At 45.4% G+C, this 22,034-nt stretch overlaps 1 protein-coding gene across 3 annotated transcripts in view; it reads right to left on the bottom strand.

Annotated features, from left to right (window-relative positions):
• Positions 1–22,034, bottom strand: part of LOC126355070 (putative fatty acyl-CoA reductase CG5065) — a 281,962-nt gene that overhangs the window by 150,743 nt on the left and 109,185 nt on the right. For all 3 annotated transcript variants that reach the window (XM_050005239.1, XM_050005241.1, XM_050005240.1), the window contains exon 4: positions 12,976–13,224. In XM_050005239.1, the coding sequence (XP_049861196.1) occupies positions 12,976–13,224 (249 nt within the window). The remainder of the gene's footprint in view (positions 1–12,975; positions 13,225–22,034) is intronic.

Below are 22,034 nucleotides of genomic sequence, written 5' to 3'. Positions count from 1 at the left end.
CTGCAGTCCCTGGGCTGTCATCAATATCCTCAGAGCTATTTCGAAATTCGAATAAGCGCTTCTTACCCCATTCTGCATAATAAAAGTCTTCTTTGCATCATCACTAGCTCTCCGAAATTTTGAGATTAGCCTATACAATACGTAGCGAAGTAGCAGGAAGAACTCCATTGTTTAATATAAGCGAGCCCTACACACACATCAACTGATAGACCAATTTCGTGTCCAACCTCTATATATCCCGCCCGATTTCTCACAGCGATTACAACGCTGACTTGTTCATGTTGCTGTTTTAGTGTTTTCCCACACACAGACAACTGACGATTGTCAATCGGTGAAGTTGGCACAACAGCGCTGCACCCGGTAATATGGTCGTGAGGGTCTGGCGAAATGGCGGTAGCGTGAAGTAATGGTGCCAGGTGGTTGGGGGAGGGGGTGGTGGATGGTCGTACCTCACCGACGCCCCCCCCCCCCCCCAAGAAAAGTTGGTTGGTCTATTGGCCAAAGCGCCCAAAGTCCAGTGTGTCTGTCTGTCTGTCGGTCGGTAAGTGTGTAGCGCCCTTAAGTAAACCGCACTGTCACCACATAACCAGTGTATATAGACTGGGGCCTTATAACGATGTTAGCGATAGACATTTATTCGTAGGCATTTCTTTCCGAGGAAAGACCTATTTCTCGTAGGCAGTATATAGGGGCACAAGAGGAAGCAGAATTCTACACACTGTTTAACTCTTAAACTATCTCTCTCTTCTTTTTATAGTTTTTCCTGTTTGACTGCATCCTTGGTGAGCTCCTGTCTCTCCACCCCCTCGTTACGACCCTGGTTGTAAGGTTGTTCCAAGCTTCCTGGTGCAACATTTCCCATGTGATCTTATTAAACCTAATGCAATATAATGTTAAATCTGGAAGTTAATCTGAAAGTGAGGTATGAAGCTATTAAGCAAGATGAGTAGTTTTTAATTAGATGTGAATGAATCGGTACACATGCGACAGCATGTGCCACCAAAATGTTCCAAAATGCTTCGCATAAAAACGGGATTTTTGCTGGGGCTCATACCCCAGGTTCTACTGGTGATAGAAAGGCAGGTTCAAGTGTTTCTGATAGCCCCGTGGGTTAGGGACCTTCTGTATAACGAGCAGAAGGGTCGTCTTGTTGTAACTATCCTGTACATTAAGTTTGAATACTACACACCTCCTCCAGCTTAAGCAATTGGAGTAAACGATTGGTTCTTATTGCATTGGTTGTTGTCTAAGGTGCGTCATAAGGGGCTTATGGAGGCACCATTTAGTTTACGGGCAGTTCCTGAGAAAATCCGAAAAAAGAGTTTTCCCCATTTTTTCGCCGTCAGCAGCGGATATCTAAATAATTAATCGCAAAAAATTGCTCAAATTGTAACGGTATATTCTACAGGCATTTATCTAGAGATGCCATATTTCCGTTTTCAAAAATAATTTCCGTTACCGAGAAACACCCCAAAAACATGGTTTGTAGGTACCAAAACCGAGCTACGGATTCCAAGACTGCTATGTACAGCAAATGGCTGAAATTTTTACGACATATTCCTAAGATCCAGATCTCGAACAACCTCGAAAATTTTCTTGATATCTTTATCCGTTTTGGAGATACAGTGATTCGAAGTTGACATGCGAAAATATTCGCTCTTTTTATGCTAAGAGAGGAGACAGTAGCAGTGGGAAAGGAATGGAAAAGAAATAAAGACGGGATAGTAGAAAGTGGTTGTCGTGTAGAAAGAGTGAAGGAGATTGACAGCGTGTGTGAGAGAGAGAGGGTGACAGAGGCAGTGGGACATAATTGACAGTGACAGTTCAGTACTAGGAAAAAAGTGAAGGAGCCAGTGTCAGTGAGAAAGAAATAAAAAAAACTGTTCAAATGTATGTGAAATCTTATGGGACTTAACTGCTGAGGTCATCAGTCCTTAAGCTTAACCTAAATTATCCTAAGGACAAACACACGCACCCATGCCCGAGGGAGTACTCGAACCTCCGCCGGGACCAGCTGCACAGTCCATGACTGCAGCGCCATAGCCCGCTCGACTAATCCCGCGCGGCTAAAGAAATAAAGAGAAGCAGAAAGTGAAAGTGGGTGGGAGCCAGTGATAATGAGACACAGAGTCTATGACAATGACAACGAGGAAGAGAGAGATAGTGACAGTGAGAAGAGACAGGAGCAATGAGATGGAATGAACGAAATAGCAGCAGTAAGAGAGAGCAAGAGGGAACAGTGACAGCGAAGGAGGCTGTGGCTGTGAGACAGGAGGTAGTGGCGGAGAGATAATGACAATGAGTTGGGTTAAATAAATGACTGACAATGGGCAAGTAGCAGAGGATGGGTATGAGCGACTTGCAGTGATGGACTAGTGGATGTGAGCGAGTTACAGTTAGGGGAGCTTGTGGGGTTTGGAGATAAGTTGCACGTTAAAATGAGCGCGAATATGTTCACATGCCAAAATTTAGAAGGTAAAATGAGCTGGTACCGCACTTTTTAGTAAGAGTCTTTTAACAGGAGCCTATTCGCCCTTGTTGTGCTGCGATAGTAGCATTTTTCCGGGGGTGAAAGTTTTGTACGACTGCCAAAGAATCACCTTGCCGAAGATGGAAGCGAAAAATTGCGATAAAGACGTGTAAAGATGTGACTGTTGAAAACAGATGGGCCTTGTCAAATGTCTTTCGCCCGCGATTCCTTGACGCATCTACTGGTTAGCTCATGAACATGAATGCCATATATACCAGTAAACGTTTCCAAAAACCGGCAAAGTTGCCCCAGTTCAGGGTACCTTAATCCACTGACTGCCATGATCCCTATTTGGGGATCTGTCTCTGGAGCGGAAATTTTGTATTTCTGATTATGTTGGTATCAATTGTTACTATTTTATATAGCCGCCTAGACGGTTGTCAATTGTTATTGAACGATTGAGCTCTAAAATAATGTGTGTGTGAATTCCTGAGGTACCAAACTACTGAGGTCATGGATTTATTTAGACGCTACTGAAACTAAGGACGACACTCACAGCCATGCCCGAGGGGGGACTCGAACCTCCGTCGGGAGGGGCCGCACGATTAGTGACGTGGAGCCTCTAACTGCTCGCCCACCTGAGATCTACAGGATTATTTGTGTGCAGAAGTAAAGTTTTCAGAGAAACAGAAGTTGAACATTTTCAAAACAATATAAATCATATTATTATATAAATAACTTCCAGACAGATACTGTAATGCCTTTAAAAGATGTTTATTGGTTACTTATTTCGAAGGCTTATTTTATTTTCCCATGGGCCTCTCTGAATTTCGATCACTATTCAGGACTCATGGCAGGTTCCGCCTAAAACAATGTTTTTATTTTTCCCCAGGCACGAGTCGCTATAAAGCTCTTACCTTAAGGGAAATTGGACAAATTTACGTGTCCCTGATATCTTGTCTTCTTCTATAACAAGGGCAAAGTGAATGAGACCATTGACATGTTCGAGCTCCCTCCAGATCGTACAGACAACATGCTCGTCTGTGGTGGTACTTGTAAAAATATATTGGTAGATAATTCCCAGCTGATTTGCCAGCTACCTTGGAAGTTAATGCTGATGAAGAAAGGGAGGCCGACGAAAGTGCAGACCATCGCAACACGAAAATGAAGGGTAATATCACATCTAATTGGACAACAGAAGATATAACTTACAGTAAAACCTACGCTGATCTGGCAGAAAATTAACGGAGCAACTGCAATTTGGTAGCAGCACTAAAAGAAAAGTCTGCAATTGATTGCTTTGATGAAAAGGTACTGAACTTGATTGCAGTGAGCCCAATATGCTTCACAGAAGAAAAATCACAGCTGTGAGTTATCCAACGAATCCATAAAAAAGTTCTTAGGTGTACTGCTCTTCACTGAATACCATGCTCTCCCAAAGGCACAATTGTATTGGACTTAAGACGATGACACTCATATAAGGTGTTTACGACAGTGTATGAGCCGCAACAGGTGTCTGGAAATCAAGTGCCACCTTTGCTTTAATGATAACACACCTCTGAACACAATCCCAGCTGATGAACGGGGTAAAGTTTTCAAAATTCGTCCAATGATGGACTTACTGAACAAGAATTTAAAGAAATTTTTTCTGATAGCCTGAACACTGATGAACAAATGGTTCGATATTACAGACACCATTATCTAAAACGGTTCTTTCGCAGAAAACCAGTGAGATTTGAATTCAGACAGTTGGGATGGTCGCAGGTTCGAATCCTGCCTCGGGGATGGATGTGTGTGATGTCCTTAGGTTAGTTAGGTTTAAGTAGTTCTAAGTTCTAGGGGACTGGCGACCTCAGAAGTTAAGTCCCATAGTGCTCAAAGGCATTTGAACCATTTGAATAGATGTAGACCCTGAAAACAGATGAAATATGAGAAAACAAAAGTGTTTAGAGTAGCTATGGAGATCAAACAGTTGGTTATGTGGTGTGCCCTTATCTACAGCCTCAAGAATGAAAATATTCCACCGCTTCAATTAAGAAGGACGGTGGCATCGTGCTCAATCATCCGCTGCTTCTTACCCAAAAAGGGCGGGGCATCCATTATGCTCAAAAGCATGCACTTCTTGTGCACCAGTTGAACTGAGGACTTCTGGAACTGGACACGTAATTGAATGCATGAGATGTGGAAACAAAGGAAACGTGGAATTCGCAAGAAAAGCGCAAGGATGTAGTGCTCTGTGTGTAAGAGGGGAGGGCGGTCGGAAAATTTCTAGCCCGAGATAATTACCGTAATGTCTCGCACAAACAACAGTACCTGCTTTTATGGTGAGCCTTTGTGGGTATGGAAGTCAAATTTCGCGGCTCCATGTTCGTTAGTTTTGCCGCTAGGATGCGTTGTATATCGTAATGTAAGCGGAATGGTGAATATCGAGAGAATCAAGAACCATGCTGTGATTGAACGTCTTCATTTGAAGGGAACGATACCCAAGGAAATTGCGGATGACATGCGGAATACGCTTAAGGACAGGGCTCCGTCTTATGCAACAGTCAAAAACTGGGTGTCCGACTTCAAAAGTGAAAGAACGAGTGTGGAAGATGCACCAAGGAGTGGAAGGCATGTCACCGTTGCCACAGCTGAAACAGTGACTGCAATTCGCGATACGATTTTGCAGGATCGTCGAACAGCGTTGCAGCACATTGAAACCACACATTGGAATCTCCCATGGGCATGCTCATGACACTGTTGTGTACGTTTTGGAAATGCGGAAAGTTTCAACTCGGTGGGTTACGAAAGATTTGAATGCAGATCAGAGACGGGAGCGTGTGCAGTGTTGTGAAAAAATGAAATATCGTGTGGCGAGGGCCTCTCGTCGGGTAGACCGGTCGCCTGGTGCAAGTCTTTTTAGGTGACGCACTTGGGCAACTTGCCTGTCGAGAAGGATGACATGATGATGAGGACAGCACAACACCCAGTCCCAGAGCGGAGGAAATCTCCGACCCAGCCGGGAATCGAAGCCGGCCCCCGCTAGTGGTACTGTGCCGCGCTGACCACTCGGCTCTGGAGGCGGACTGTATTGTGAAGAAATCGTTTGCTAATTAGAAGCGGATGAAGATGACTTTCTTGAAAGGTATGTGACAATGGACGAAACGTGGGTTCACTACTTTGATCCTGAGACAAAACAACAGTCACAACAATGGAAACATCATCCATCCCCAACCTCAACAAAAATCCGGGTGCAAAAATTAGCCGATAAGGTGACGGCATCGGCCGTCTGGAATGAGGAAAGGGTAATCATGGTGACTTCCTTGAAGAAGGGTGGAACTATCAATGCATCATACTATTTGTGGTGTCACCGCCAGACACCACACTTGCTAGGTGGTAGCCTATAAATCGGCCGCGGTCCTGTAGTATACGTCGGACCCGCGTGTCGCCACTATCTGTGATTGCAGACCGAGCGCCGCCACACGGCAGGTCTAGAGAGACTTCCTAGCATTCTCCCCAGTTGTACAGCCGACTTTGCTAGCGATGGTTCACTGACTTCTACGCTCTCATTTGCCCAGACGATAGTTAGCATAGCCTTCAGCTACGTTATTTGCTACGACCTAGCAAGACGCCAGTATCCGTACTTTGATATTGTGAATCATGTACCATAAAGAGCGACGTTCGTCATTAATGGATTAAAGTTAAGTATTCCACCAGCTACGTCCGTTTTTTCTCAATTCTAATTCCCTTGTCATGTTCCAGACCTCACGCCAGCCTGCGTGAGCTAAAACGCGTGCATTTCGGCCTCCTTTAACCATACGGCTGACTCACCTGCCAACCACAACATTGGCGACGAGAGTAAAAGTGTTCTTTTCTAAATTGCCCTGATTTACTTGTGTAATGGCTTCGCCACAATCTCCAGATATACTGTCCGAATTTTATCGCTTACAGAATCGGCAGACGCAAGCCTTACTGGATGCCCTTGGACAGCTCGTCCAGGGTCAAAGTGCGATGCAAAACGATGCGACAGCAGCCGCTTCACCGCTAACGCAGCCACAATACGCTGTTGCACCCGCTTTTCGACCTTTTGATGCTGCACTGGAAAGCTGGACGGAGTGGTCACGCCAATTTGGATTCCATCTCGCCACCTACAGAATTCAAGGTACCGAGCGGCAGCCTTTTCTGCTTTCATCCGTAGGGGTGACCACCTACCGTGTGATAGTCAAATTATTTCCCCGACGGGAAGTAGCAACTCTGTCCTACGAAGAAATTTTGTCTGCATTAGATGCATATTTCAAAGAATCAGTCAATGTAGTTGCCAAACGGTATACCTTCTTTCGTACAAAACGTACGGCAGGTCAGACTAATCGGGAGTGGGTTGCAACCTTGCAAGGCCTTACTAGAGATTGTGCTTTTGAGTGTCAATGTGGACTCCCTTATTCAGATACTATGGTACGTGATGCAATTGCACAGAACGTTTCTGATGTTCGTATAAGGGAACAGATTTTGAAACTAGTCAATCCCTCCCTTCAACAAGTGATGGACATATTGGATCGGCAGGACACACTTGACTTTGCTCAGGAATCATTTGAAACTTGGCCAGCAGTGTGTCAGGTAAACCGGCCCGCCGGGCGAGTTGCACGGAGCAGTAAACAACCGTGGCGCCCGGGCGGCCGCTGCCGCCAGGCTCTCAGCCACGTGTGTCGCGCCGGCAAGCTAATGCAGTGATCAAATCATGCCCGCGGTGTGCTACTAAACATTCGCGTGAGCACTGCCCGTCATGCCAAGCTATTTGCTTTTATTGTAATAAAACAGGACATGTTCAGAGTGTTTGCCATAAAAAGCTCAGATCGGAAGCTCAAAACCGTTCCAGGCCCTTTGCTTCGCGCCGGAATCGGAACCGAACCAAGGATACTCAGGCCCGCGAAACTTCGCCGTTCGACATTCATGTAGTTCATTCCACTCTGCGCAGTGCCACTCTCTCTAACAGTGACTGTGTTCGTCCCAAGAATAGTGTGCGTCGACATCGCCGGAACTCCCGTCAAGTCGCAAGTGATTATGTACCAGTGTCAGTTCACGTTGCACGAGACAGTCGCTCTTGTCAGCAGGACAATAAACTTTTTGTAGACTTGGACATTAACGGCAAAGTTATACCATTCCACCTCGATACAGGAGCTGCAGTTTCACTGATCAATCAAGACACTTACAAATTGCTGGGCACACCTCTGTTGCGTGCCGCAAATGTTGAGTTACTTAGCTATTCAGGACAAACGATCCCTGTGTTAGGACAGTACAGCCTTCTTGCAACATACAAAGAACAAACAAAAGTTGTGTCATTTTACGTACTTCGTTCTTCTTCCGCCGTGAACTTGTTTGGTTTCGATTTATTTCAGTTGTTTAACTTGTCTATAGTAAAATCAGGTCCTATCAGTGAACCAGACGGTGCCTCCAGTCAGTGTTTCTCATCTATGTGAAGAATTTGCAGACATTTTTGCACCTGACCTCGGTTGCGCTAAGAACTATAAAGCACATTTGGAACTGAAAGTAAACGCGCAACCGAAATTTTTTAGAGCGCGCAATGTTTCCCACGCATTGTGTGATAAGGTCGCAAAAACATTACACGATTTGGAATCGCGAGGTGTAATTGAACGTGTGCAGGCTTCTCTCTGGGCATCACCCTTAGTCATTTTGCCAAAACCTTCCGGAAAATTGAGACTTTGTGTGGACTTCAAGGCAGCAGTGAACCCACAACTAGTGATTGCAACTTTTCCTTTACCCCGCCTGGAAGATCTTTTTGACTAACTGTGCCCGGGTAAATATTTTTCGAAGTTGGACCTAGCAGATGCATACTTGCAAATACCGGTGGACGAAGAATCCCAGCGCGTTTTGGTAGTTAGCACGCATCTTGGTTTGTATCGATTCAAACGACTGCCATTCGGGTGTGCATCCGCCCCTGCATTGTTTCAGCAATATCTACAAACTGTTTGTGCGTCGGTCCCTACTGCAGCAAATTATCTGGACGATATTGTGATCTCCGGAAAGACGGAAGAAGAACATTTGGCCAATCTCAGAACATTATTTCAGGTTTTGCGACAAAATGGTCTTCGCTTGCGGAAGGACAAATGTGTGTTTTTTGCTCGGGACTTGCCATACCTGGGACATGTAATCAATGCCCAAGGCATACATCCCAGTTCCACGCACCTTCGTGCCATACAAGACTGGCCGTCGCCGCAGAATTGGAAGCAGCTCCAGAGTGTGCTGGGAAAAATCAACTATTATTATAAATATATTGCGCATGCCTCTTCCATTTCAGCTCCGCTTCATCGCTTACGCCGTAAGAGTGTTCCGTTCGTCTGGACGATGGAATGCGAACGCGCCTTTCGCCAGTTGAAATCGGCGTTGCTTTCCCACACTTGCCTTACGCCATTCGATCCTCAGAAGCCCCTTTTGTTGATGGTGGATGCATCGGATTTCGGGATCGGTGCTGTGCTTGCGCACAAAGATGGATCGCACTATCGCCCTATTGCCTTTGCGTCCAAATTGTTCTCGTCTGCGCAAAGAAATTATTCACTGATAGAGAAAGAAGCATTGGCTCTCGTATTTGGTGTTACAAAGATTCTTGATTTCTTGTATGGTCGTCACTTTACCATAATCACAGACCACAAACCTTTGACATCGCTTTTTCATCCGACCAAGCCTGTACCTCCACGTACAGCGCAGAAATTCATTCACTGGTCTATTTTCCTCCCGCAGTACCGCTACGATATCTTGTATCGGTCCACTGCTGAGCACGGAAACGCCGATGCGTTGTCCCGCTTGCCTGTTGCTGAGGATAGGGCATTCGATTCCTCCGAACTTGCTTGCATGTTCATAGATGCGGAAACCGATGACGTGGTCGAATCGTTTCCGATTGATTTTCGTCGTGTAGCTACAGCCACAGCTGCCGACCCTGTCCTTGCTCCCGTTCTGCGTTTTGTTTCTAAGCAATGGCCCTTGTCAAAGTTACGGATCGGGGACCCGTTGGTTCGCCGATTTTTGCTCACAAGGAGAGACTTTTTGTACGATGTGGTGGTTTGCTGTTTCGTTCTGATAATGATCAGTCCAGTGTCGTGGGACCACGTTCGTTACAGTCCTCTGTATTACAGGTTCTCCACCAAGGACATTGGGGTATAGTGAGAACGAAACAACTTGCACGTCAGCACTGTACTTGGTTCGGAATCGATGCCGCGTTTACGAATGTGCTCTTCTTGCATGATGTGTGCCGAACAACAATCAGCACCACCGCGGAAATTCTTTGCATGGCCAAAAGCCACTTCCCCTTGGCAACGCTTACATATCGATTTTGCTTGTCCATTCTGGAATGCTCGATGGTTGGTTGTGGTAGATTCATTCAGTAATTTTCCTTTTGTTGTCCGGATGTCTCCCACGACGTCATCTGCCACAATCCAAGCGTTATCCGGTATCTTTTGCATTGAAGGTGTTCCACAGACTATTGTTTCCGACAATGGCCCACAATTCATGTCCGCAGAATTTGTCATTCTGGAAGGTCAATGGTATTCAACATCTGACGTCCGCGCCGTTTTCACCACAGTCAAACGGTGCCGCTAAACAATTGGTTAGGACTTTCAAGTCACAGATGTTGAAGTTGCGAGAGTCGCATTCTCGGGAGGACGCGTTATTGCTCCTTTTGTCCTCGTATCGCTCTCAGCCCCGAGATGGTCACTCGCCGGCTGAGTTGCTCCACGGTCGCCCTCATCGAACCGTGATGTCTTTGCTACATCCGCCGCACCAGGTTCCTGTGCAGCGGCAGACACCTGCTTTTGCTCCAGGCGACGTTGTCTACTATCGCCACTATCGAGGTTCACGGCGTTGGCTCGAAGGGCGAATACTTCGGTGACTCGGCCGCGCTGTGCATCTGGTTTTGGGGGCCTCTGGTGAGGTGCGTCGGCATCTCAATCAGCTGCGCCTCTGTCGTCGCACGGGATCTGCCGCTCGCCGTCTGCTTTCAGCGACGGTGCCGTCCGATCAGCGCCCCGGGGACCCATCTACTGGCTCGCCTAAAAAAATGGCTCTGAGCACTATGGGACTTAACTGCTGTGGTCATCAGTCCCCTAGAACTTAGAACTACTTAAACCTAACTAACCTAAGGACATCACACACATCCATGCCCGAGGCAGGATTCGAACCTGCGACCGTAGCAGTCGCGCGGTTCCGGACTGCGCGCCTAGAACCGCTAGACCACCGCGGCCACTGGCTCGCCTCAGCCCCAGGTGTTACCGACGCTGCCTTCCATTTTGCCCCATGGCGACGCGCCGCCGCCGCCACCGCCGCCGCCGCCTGTTCTCCCGCCGGCGACGCCCGCAGTGGACGCGTCGCCGCAACCGCCGGGCGCCTCCCTGGGTCACGCGCCGCCGATCGCTTCCCGGGACCAGTTGTCCTCCGACATGGAACTCTTGCCCGCTCCGGACCATATGTCGTCTTCGCCCGTCGGGTGCCCCGGCCCGATGGAGGTCGACCCTTCAGCCCCTCCTGTCTCTCTACGGGCGCATACACCGCATGTTGGCGTGCACCCTGGAGCAGGTTTTCAGGCGTTTCCTAGCTCCCCGCGGTCCGAATGGCAGGGTGCGGGTGGCACAGCCTCGCCTGTTGTTAGGCTCCCCACCTTGTCGCATACGTCATCATGCGGTCCTCCCCACGGTGGGCGGAAGCCTTATGCCACAATCATTTGCCCAGACGATAGTTAGCATAGCCTTCAGCTACGATATTTGCTACGACCTAGCAAGGCGCCAGTATCCGTACTTCTGATATTGCGAATCATGTACCATAAAGAGCGACGTTCGTCATTAATGGATTAAAGTTAAGTATTCCACCAGCTACGTCCGTTTTTCTCAATTCTAATTCCCTTGTCATGTTCCAGACCTCACGCCAGCCTGCGTGAGCTAAAACGCGTGCATTTCGGCCTCCTTTAACCATACGGTTGGCTCTCCTGCCAACCACAACACTATTGCACCGTGCTGCGTCATTTGAGATGAGAGATAATAAAAAACGGCGCGGAAAATTGGCACGCGGAGTCTTTAGCATCAAGACAACGCACCGGCGCACAAAGCCCTCGCTACACTGGAAACTCTGCGTGACTGCGGCTTCGAATTGTTACGTCATCCACCATTTTCTACAGATTTGGCTCCATTAGACTTTCTTCTTTTCCCAAATCTAAAAAATGATGGGCAAACATCTATTAGGCAAACATCTATCAGGCGCTCTACGTATGTAGTGGTGTGGACATGTTGGAAATGTGGGTCTCACGGGGAGCGCGCAAGGGATAAGTTCCTGCAGGGGTACTATCCTCTGTGCCCTCGGTGGCTCAGATGGATAGAGCGTCTCCCGTGTAAGCAGGAGATTCCGAGTTAGAGTCCCGGACGGGGCACACATTTTCAACCTGTCCCCAATGAAGTATATCAACGCCTGTTTGCAGGTAGGGTGTCCATTTAATTATCATTTCATTCTAGCGAAACCTGTATGGTCATCAACGGTAACTCTTCTTTCGGGAACAGATGTTGTTGTTATGGTCTTCAGTCCTGAGACTGGTTTGATGCCGCTCTCCATGCTACTCTATCCCGTGCAAGCTTTTTCATCTCCCAGTACCTACTGCAGCCCACATCCTTCTGTATCTGCTTAGTGTATTCATCTCTTGGTCTCCCTCTATGATTTTTTACCCTCCACGCTGCCTTCCAATAGTAAATTGGTGATCCCTCGATGTCTCAGAACATGTCCTACCAACCGATCCCTTCTTCTAGTCAAGTTGTGCCACAAGCTCCTCTTCTCCCCAATTCTATTCAATATCTGCTCATTAGTTATGTGATGTACCCATCTAATCTTCAGCATTCTTTCTCCTGATAACAACGTCCTCTTGAGTAGTCCCCGCCCGCAGATCCAATGGGGGACTATTTTACCTCCGGAATATTTTACCCAAGAGGATGCTCTCATCATTTAATCATACAGTAAAGCTGCATGCCCTTGCTTTCAGCCGTTCGCAGTACCAGAACACCTTCATATATAGTTAAAGAAAACACAAAGGAAGACGATTTGACAATGCTGATGCTATGAATGCTTGGTTGGACTCGAAGTGGTTTGCAGAAGTTACGAGTGTGTCCACAAGTATGTTACTGTACACGGGTTTTATACTGAAAAATAAACTGGAATTATAAAATTTCTGTCATCCTTTATTTGTTGGGCTAGAGAGTTTTTGACACCGCCCCCCCCTCCCGCCCTCGTAGAGTGGGGATTCCTATGGAATGCCTTGTGTGGCACAAAAAATGCAAGAAAATTTTAAAAGAGTGGCATGTGCCACAATCTTCATTTGGGGTTCGACTAAAATACATCGTTTATTTCAAGGTTATTGGAGGTTTCTACTTCACGTTATTTTTCTCAGTCTCCGAGTCATTCAGGCAACACAGAAATAATGCAGATTGAGAAAAGAAAATGGGACAGATAGCGGGTTGGGCAGTAAGCCCTGGTGAGAGTACCTGGAGGTGGCGCATGCGCCGGCAGAGGTGCAGCAGGCGCAGCGTGCCCGCCGTGTTGTGCTCGATGGCGGCTTTCAGCCCCGCCTCGAGCCGCAGCGTGGCGGCGCAGTGGAAGACGACGGACACCTCGGCCAGCAGGCGGGCGCGGTCCGGGGGCTGCAGCCCCAGGTCGGCGCGCAGCACGTCTCCTTCCACCGCCTGCAGGCGCTCCAGCGCCGAGGGGTCCGTCCGCCGCAACCTGTCGAACAGCTGTCCGTACCGCCGGATTCACGCACAGGCCAGGTACGAACACTTTATCCATTTCATTACCCCTTATCCCTGTCTTTGGGGCGGACACATATTGGTCCCATCGCACGACGAACGTCGATGCGTTGTACAGGGTGTCCCTCATAAAACCGGTTAATCGTCTCTAGTGGAACTGCCTGTGAAGTGGCAACACTGTCTCGAAAGTTGGCTACACTGCATTTTATCGGAAAGCTGAGTGCCGCTGTGTGCGCGTGCGTCAGTTGTTACGAGGAGCTCGTATTGTTGAGTTCTACAGCTGTGGGGCAGTTTGCATTAGAACAGCGAATTGATGTGGAGCGTTACATAAAGATAGGTTTCATCAAGGAATGTAAAGAAATGTTTCAAGCGAAATATGCTGGTAGGAAACTCCCCACAGTCACCGCTTTTAAAGATCTGTGAAAGAAATGGAAAGCTATAGGATCCCTTCAGAACGTGCAGAGGAAGACCGACAGTGAGTTCTCCCGAAAATATACACACAATTCGAGTGGACATTACGAGAAGTCCGCACAAGTCGGTAAGTTTGTGATAACCTACTGTATCTCGTACATCGCGTACTAAAAGATATGAAATTGAAAGCCGATAGTGTGAGCCAGGTTAGCTGAGAGCGCTAATGCGCTGCTTCCTGGACTCGGGCAGGCGCGCCGGCCCCAGATCGAATCCTCCCAACCGATTAACGACGTGGGCCGCTGTGATAGCCAGCCTGGATGTGGTTTTTAGGCGAGTTTCCACATCCCGCTAGGTGAATACCGGGCTGGTACCCACATCCCGCCTCAGTTACACGACACGCAGACATTTGTAACACTTCCGCACTATTTAACGGTTTCCATTAGACGCAGACAGCTGGGGTATCCTGATTCCGTCGTGGGGGGGGGGGGGGGGGGGATATGGGGTGGTGGCATGGAGGGCATCCGGCCACCCCTTTAAATTAACCTTGCCAAATCCGTTGTAACCACGCCGACCCTGCGAACATTGTGGGAGAAAGGCGCAAGTGAAAGAACGTGTGAGTGTGATGCAAGAGTTGAAATTTGAGGATGAGGAAAAAAGACTTCGTTATTGTAGCCGACTGTTATCATCAATTGCTAACAGCCGTCTACTTTCCAAACTTATTTCATTTGGCTACCAGTAACAGGAGCCAGCAATACTGGTACTAGTAGATTTTTGCTATCGTGATCACTTCAACCGCAATCTTCCGAGTCTGAAGTGTTTGCTATGGCAAATACCTACAAATATCAGTATTTCTGGCCCCTGCTTTGTCACATCTAAGGTAGAATCTCCCTAAAGGTCGGACAGGGGCCTGAAGATGGCGTAGTAAAACGTTGAAACTGTTAGCGAAATAAAATAAATTTGGAAGTTAGACAGCTGAAAGATGTTTAATTTGACATCCTGTATCGAACAGCCGAGTCCCGCAACCACCTCTAAAAACATGGAAATACAGAGACTCAGTTGCTAACGGTTACTTTACTTCGTGTCAGATGAGGCCTGGTTTCATTTGTTATATTACGTAAACTCCTAGAAGTGCAGATACTGGCCGCAGGACAACACACATATTCTGCATGTGGAACCTCTCCCCTCAGAGAAGATACGTGTTTGGTGTGCGTCGTCCGGCATGTGCATTATTGGCGCCTTATTTTTCAATTACACTTCAAACAGTGCCAGATACCTAGAGATCTTTGACTCTTTCGAAGCACAGTTAACAGATCCAGAGAAACTGTATGCAGTATTCCAACAAATGAACAACTGTCCACACATACAACCAAAGGATTGTCCGCATCGCCAATGTATTCCCTGACGTCAGACGTGTCAGTACAGGCGTATGGTATCCAAGGTCCCCGGACTTAGCATCGTGAGATTTTTATGCATGGGGTGCACTAAAAAGCAATGTGTACGCTGACAGTCTGCACACCATTACTAGAGAAATTAACACCCCCCTGCAGGATTACAGCGTGTAGCTGGTAAAGTAATCACACGAAGGCAGCGACGCCTCGATGCCATGCTCATCATACCATCATCTATTATGAACAAACAACAACTTGTTTTGACGTTACTATTCGTGTTTACTTAGTTCATTGTTACTTGAATCTCAGGGGTGAGGCGTACCGGTTTTAATGGGACACCCTGTACTTGTCGGAACGAGGTAGGAATATCATATTTTTGTTGAAAAGGGTGCAACTTAACCGGCAATATTTGAGAGAAAGCATGCTTTTCTGAGCATGTTTTGCAAGTGTTAACTTTCGAGAAGGAATAGATGTCAGGCGGTAATTAGTAGAAAAATTACGTTTGCATAGTTTAACAGTCATGGTGCTAGTGCTGTGCGCTGACTAAAATAAATGTTTTTCTGGAAGTTATAGAGAACATCTAGTTGTAATTTCAAAACTTTTTAGGTTTATTGTGCTTTCTATTTTAAATGTACACATTCTGGCATTTCTAGTGTTAAATCTCAATCCACAAACGACGTTTCAGTTTAATGGTAATCATCGCAGAAAAAATGAAAAAGGAGTTGTGGTATTCAGATACATTCCCTAGTAAGTAAACAAGTGATCTCTCTCTTTAAATTTCTAGTACGTCCCATTTAAATCTAAAGAAACACACAAAACACAAGAGCAAAGAAAAATTTAGCGGTCATAGTGGAGTGCAGTCTGATACAAATTGACACATGGAGAGGTACACAGCCCAACATTTTACTCACTAGCACAATTTACTTGCTCGGATTGGTTTCCTGATTTACCTGCAGGAAAATCCTTCATAACAACGCAGTCTGTGAAAATAATTCGATAAGCGTGTAATCTGAATCGTCATCAAATATTTAGTTCTCACTGACAGTCTTTATAAATAATTTTCTCTAGATATTTCTCTTTGTCACTGCACATTTTGAAAATAACACCATCAAAAAATGACAAAACGTTTGAAACAGAGAGAACTTGAACGTCAGCTAACGCCTACGAAATACAGTAACAAAGGTTTCAAAAATGACTAATTTTTACGAGTTACCGCTGCTACCCTAGGAAAAACCACGAAGCCTGAAAACCTGACAGATGTTTGGTAGGGCTATAAATATACGTTTGACACCGCGAAAAATAATCATTAACTTAGATTCTACGATGGTAACTGTCGTGACGTAATCAGTAATGACCAAAGTACTCCTCCTTACTCTGTAAGCTTTTTAGAAGCGATGCCTTCACCCAATACAAATACAGACTGGCGTGAGGTTCATTACAGGAAAATACTTGATAGTTTTAGAGATAAGCAATTCTCAACCGCTACAGTAGAACAACCAACAAAATGCAGGAAATGACTCAGAATGTACATGAAAAACCAAAAATACTATATAATATGATGATAACAGTAATATGCCATTAGTTATAGCGAGTGTAAATCTACAGTGCTTAAGAACCAAGGTGGACCTTTCATCGTTCTTTGTAGAAGAAGTGAAACCACATGTTTTATGTATCTGTGAGCACTGGCTGACTGAAGCTGAGAGTGACTATTACATATCTTTTGAGTATTTGGATATGGTAAATGCATAGTATAAAGCTACTGCAACTCTCCGTGGTATGTTAGTGTACGTAAACAAAAATCTTAGTGTAAAGGAAATTGATTTAAAAAACTTTTGTACATACGTGCATCTTGAACTAGATGCATTAGCGTTACCAAACATTGTCTCAATATTATCTCTGTATATCATTCACCGGATGGTAACTTCGAAAACTTTACTGCACTGATGGATAACTGTTAATCTTACCTTACACGCCTTAAGTCTAAACTCGCATTGTGTGGTGACTTCAACATGCACATAGAAAGTGGAGGTACTAATGAGAAGGTTTTCATGAACTTAATGAACATCTATGGGTTGTTTGTAGCAAACCAGCTCACAACAAGAGGTGTTGCATGTCTAGACACAGTTGTCACCAACCTCAGTACTTGGGAAAATAGTAGCAGTGTAGTGGAACCAGTGATTGCAGACCACAGTGGATTAGTAATGGAGCTTAGTATGGAGAGCAGAAGTAAATTGCAACCAATCACTTGGCACTCAAGATACACATTCAGTAGATGAGTTAGCAAAGAAGAAAGATTTAACGACCTTAAAGCAGCACTGTCTAGTGTAAACTGGCAACAGAATCTTGCAGAAATGGGGTCCATTGACTCATTTGAATGTCTGTTCCAAACCTTAAGAACAAAATTTCATGACATTTTCTCAGAAATTCTCAAGAAGAACCCTGCAAGCAAGTCACAAGGAAGGGAAACACCCATTAAAGGGAAGATATGGTATACACCTGAGCTAATTAAATTGCAATGCATCACCAAAAAATTCAGAGACCATATGAAAATAGGCGTAGATCTTCCAAGTAAAGATCTGCTTCACAGTATCTGTTTAAGAGCCATAATGATCTACAGAAAGGCAGTGGGGGATGCAAAAAAGAAACCCAATGACAGGTTCATTAGAGGCTCATAATCCGTGTAAAGCAGCATGCAATCTGGCAAATGAGCACAGGAAGAAGCCTACTTCCGTCTTAAATCCCGGTAGTCCTGATGCCTTTAACCAGTACTTTGTTAGCGTAGTGGAAAGTACGGTAAATGAAATTCCAGTTTCAGTTTAGATCCCATGGCCAATATGAGAAGTGTAAGCTGCACATTTAAAAACTGGGGGAAATACAGACTGAGGACCTTGTAAAAACAGTGGAGTCCTACAAGCATTCAGAGAGTCCAGATATCTATGATATGCCGTGCACAGTACTGAGGAAAATAATATCAGAGCTTCCTCAGCCACTAACCACAGTAATTAACAAATGTATATCTTCTGGTGTCTTCCCAGATCTCCTGGAGGTCGCATGGACAATGCCAGTCTACATAAAAGGCGACCCATGCAAAGTGTCCAGCTTCAGACTTATTTCAATAGTACCCGTACTTACTGAAGTGATGTAGTCTGCAATGAAACATCAGATACAAAATTACTTTGAAAGCAATAAACTCTTCCAGGACACACAGCATGGTTTTCGCAAGAGAAAGTCAACAATTACAGCTGTACCGGACTTGATCACGAAGATAAGGGAGGGACTTGAAGACAGAGAGAGTGTGGCACTGACACCCTGCCACCTGAGCAAGATGTTTGATTGTATCTCATACAAGATACTCATTAAAAAACTCAAGTGTTGTGGTATTGAAGGTGCGGTCTTAGCTACTCTTCAATCATATCTTGAAAACTGAAGACAAATAGTATCAGTCCATGGAGCAAACTCCCAAGAGCCAAAATTGGAGCATGGTGTACCCCAGGGATCTGTCATAGGACCTCTCCTGTTCCTTATATATGTCAGTAATATAGGTTTATCATTCTACAGTTTGCTGATGATGAACAAACTCTGTCAGCAGATATACTCTTTGAAAGCATTACGGAGTGGTTCATTGAAAATAAAATGAAATTGAATCAAGAAAAAACACAACACGTGATATGCAGTCTCAGCAACGTCGGCTGCTAGGATAACATGGAGACTGTCAAACTACTGGGACGATAGACAGCAAATTGACAATGAAGAAGCACACAGAGTATGTGTGTTCCAAGCCCTCTTATGTTATATACCTGCTAAAAAAAACTAAAAGGTGTGTTAACTGACCAGAACCTATTAACAGTTTACTATGCATTCTTCCATAGCCATATTCATTATAGTCTGCTGTTATGGAGACACTCTGCAGGCTGTAAGGAGGTGTTAATGCTCCAAAAAAGCTGTCAGGATTATTACTTCAAGTAAAAACAGGAGCACTGAAAACCTGTATTAACCAGGTTAGGGATAATGACAGTATTCAGCCAATATGTTTCTTTGCCTCAGCAGTGTAAAGGGAAACCAAGGTGATTTCAGCATGAGGCAAGATGATCATAATCACGATACCCACAACAAGAGGAACACTGAAGTACCAAGTTGTCCACCAACTGGAACGCAAGACAGTTTTCCAGTGGTAGCCCTAAAAAAGTTCAAAACACTGGACAGAGAAGTGCAGTCTCTGCCGCTAGGACTGTCCAAAAGCACAACTGCACAGCACTTCAAAGAACGCCCATTATATTTTATTGGAGAATTTTTCAATATCGACCAAAGTGAATGGACAAAATAATATTGTCTTTATACGTTAGATCTGCCCTTATTGTGAATACTTTTCTGTGTGTTGTATAAAATTGTAACCAAATCTTATATATGTAACTCTGACGCAGTCAGTCCAGTCACCACTGGTAAACGACGCAGATCTAGCAATAAAGTAATAAGTAATATTACGACCACTGCACATTCCCATTGCCTGCAATCAGCACAATATTATGCCAGCTGCACGATATGTGTTACAGATATAACTATCTCTACTTACAGGCGCATTTGTGCAGCTTTCCGATTAGTCGTTTTGTGGCAGAGGTACACTGTTATGTTTCGCCTATAGTATGAACAATATGTAAAGTGTAAGTGCCCTGTTGTTGCCTTTCACAGTTGTCATGTCCGCCCCCGGTAGCTGAAAGGTCAGCGTGACGGATTGTCAGTCCTCTGGGCCAGCGTTCGATTCCCGGCTGGGTCGGGGAATTTTCTCCGCCCAGGGACTGGGTGTTGTGCTGTCCTCTTCATCGTCCTATCATTCTCATCGACTGCAGGTCGCCGAAGTGGCGTCAAATTGAAAGACCGGCACCCGGCTAACGGTCTGCTCGACGGGGGGCCCTAGCCTTACAATTAAATAAATAACAGTTTTTATGTTTTTATGCACATAAATCCACATAAAGCTCTAATATCAAGTGCTTAATTTATTTGCTTTCGCATCTTTAAGCGCCTCATGCTCGCGTGTATTATGTTGCTGGACATCTGAAAAGTATTTCCGTACAATTGTTGTAATGTTTTCATGGGACTCCCCGTCAGTTAGAAAACTATTATGAAGCTGTCGTCCCGATATTTTTGCTTCCTTGTACTAGTGTAAAACCATGCATCAATTACGGAGCTGAGAAAAGTCTGTAGTGATCAGTGCGCTTGCTTACTTTGAGGCCAAAAAAGAACGGGGTTCCAGCAGTTCCGTATAGTCAGTAATGAGAACTTCTGAATGTCTCGGTATTAGTGAAAGTTCAGTGAAGCGAATATCGAGAGAATATAGAGAAATTTCATTTAGTGGAAATTCAGTGAAGCGAATATCGAGAAAATAAAGAGAAATTTCATATCTTGTATCACCGAAAAAGAGTTGCAGCAGGCGACAGAAGTTTGCAATCGATGAATTTAAATACTGAGTCGTAAGGCTTCTATGTGGAAAGGCAGTTTACAACATAGCAGACGTATTGGAAAAGCTGAGGATTGAAGTGGAAGGCTTCCCTGATATGAGTGAAACGACCCTTCGGAATGCTATTCGGAAACTGGGCTTCAGAGACAAAAAGTTAAAAAAACCTGCCCTGATGGTAAATAACCGAGTAGCAAGAAAGAGAAATGAGTTCTTGTGGGAAATAACATACTTGCGAAACACTATATGAACTATAGCTGATGAAAGTTTGTGTGGTGTAAATCATTATAGAAAGTTTGGCTGCAGGGACAAAGAATGTCCTATACGTGAGAAAATGTGTATGATCATCACAGAGATCGCCCCACATGAATCCCATCCAACATATACTGGGTATAATCGAGAGGTCAGTTCGTGCACACTATCCTGCTTCGACAGTACTTTCGCAATTACGGACGGCTATAGAGGCGCAGCAGCGTGGCTCAATATTTCTTCAGAGGACGTCCAACGACATGTTGAGCCCATGCCACGTCGAGTGCACCACGTCGCACCGGGAAAAAGGGGGTCCGACACGATGTTAGAAGTCATTTGTGACCTCAGTGTATTTCATACATCAGTCTTTACTGCAAAATTCATTCGAGCTAATCTACTTTTCATTTACTGTTAAATAATACACTGCATGTTATTTGGTCATTTATTGAGAGCTGCTTGTATTTCGAGCGTTAACTTGAAATTTACCGCCCTCTTCTCGCAGCGACTTACTGCGGCAAAGATTTATAGTGTATCGGAATGCTAGTAAGAAGTTGCCATTCCTCTCTGGAGACAGGCTCTTAACTGACGAACATGGGGAGTATTCATTAGTAATGACGTACAATGTAACATACAAGCGTTCAAGCTTTATACCAATGTTTTTCCCGCTTCACTAGCCACAACGGTAAGCTCAATCGCAGCGTCTTGCTGCTATGAAATGAGTAATCAGGAAACAACGAAAATCCGCCTGCAAAGAGAAAAAGGTTGTTCACTGATGCGGTAGAGATTAAGTGACTTTATCCTATTTATTGAGATACATTCTTTCCCCCCCCCCCCCCCCCCCCTACGTCTATGTTAATGTCACCGGCTATGAAAAGTTTGTGACGTCTGGATCTTGACACTAATAGTATTAGCATATTGAGTTTATCTACGAAAGCGTTTTTGTCAATTCGTGGTGTACGATAGAATGACAAATACAATTTTTTGTCATAGGCATGGCTCAGCCCCTTGAATATCGATGCTTTGACACTTCAAGAACACATTCTGTCCTGCAGCCATTCTGCCCGTGTCGCTAGAACAGAGAGAGTAACCATCTATTGAATATCAGTGAAACCACGACAAGCTGGCTGATGATGGCCAGTCTGGTATCTGCTTGCTGCAGCCAACCTCATGTATACCACAGCCCTGGTCTGCTGTTGCTGCCTGTTACGTCCCGTGGATGAGAAGACGGGGGTGCAACTGGCCCTCCTACACTAGCAGGCTGACCTGGCGTGGCGCGTCTACGTAGTCTCGTGGCTGACTCG

Source organism: Schistocerca gregaria, chromosome 3 (genome assembly GCF_023897955.1).
Source record: "Schistocerca gregaria isolate iqSchGreg1 chromosome 3, iqSchGreg1.2, whole genome shotgun sequence".
Lineage (NCBI taxonomy): Eukaryota > Metazoa > Arthropoda > Insecta > Orthoptera > Acrididae > Schistocerca > Schistocerca gregaria.
The sequence above is the reverse complement of the archived record's forward strand: the minus strand, read 5'-3'. Positions and strand labels throughout refer to the sequence as shown.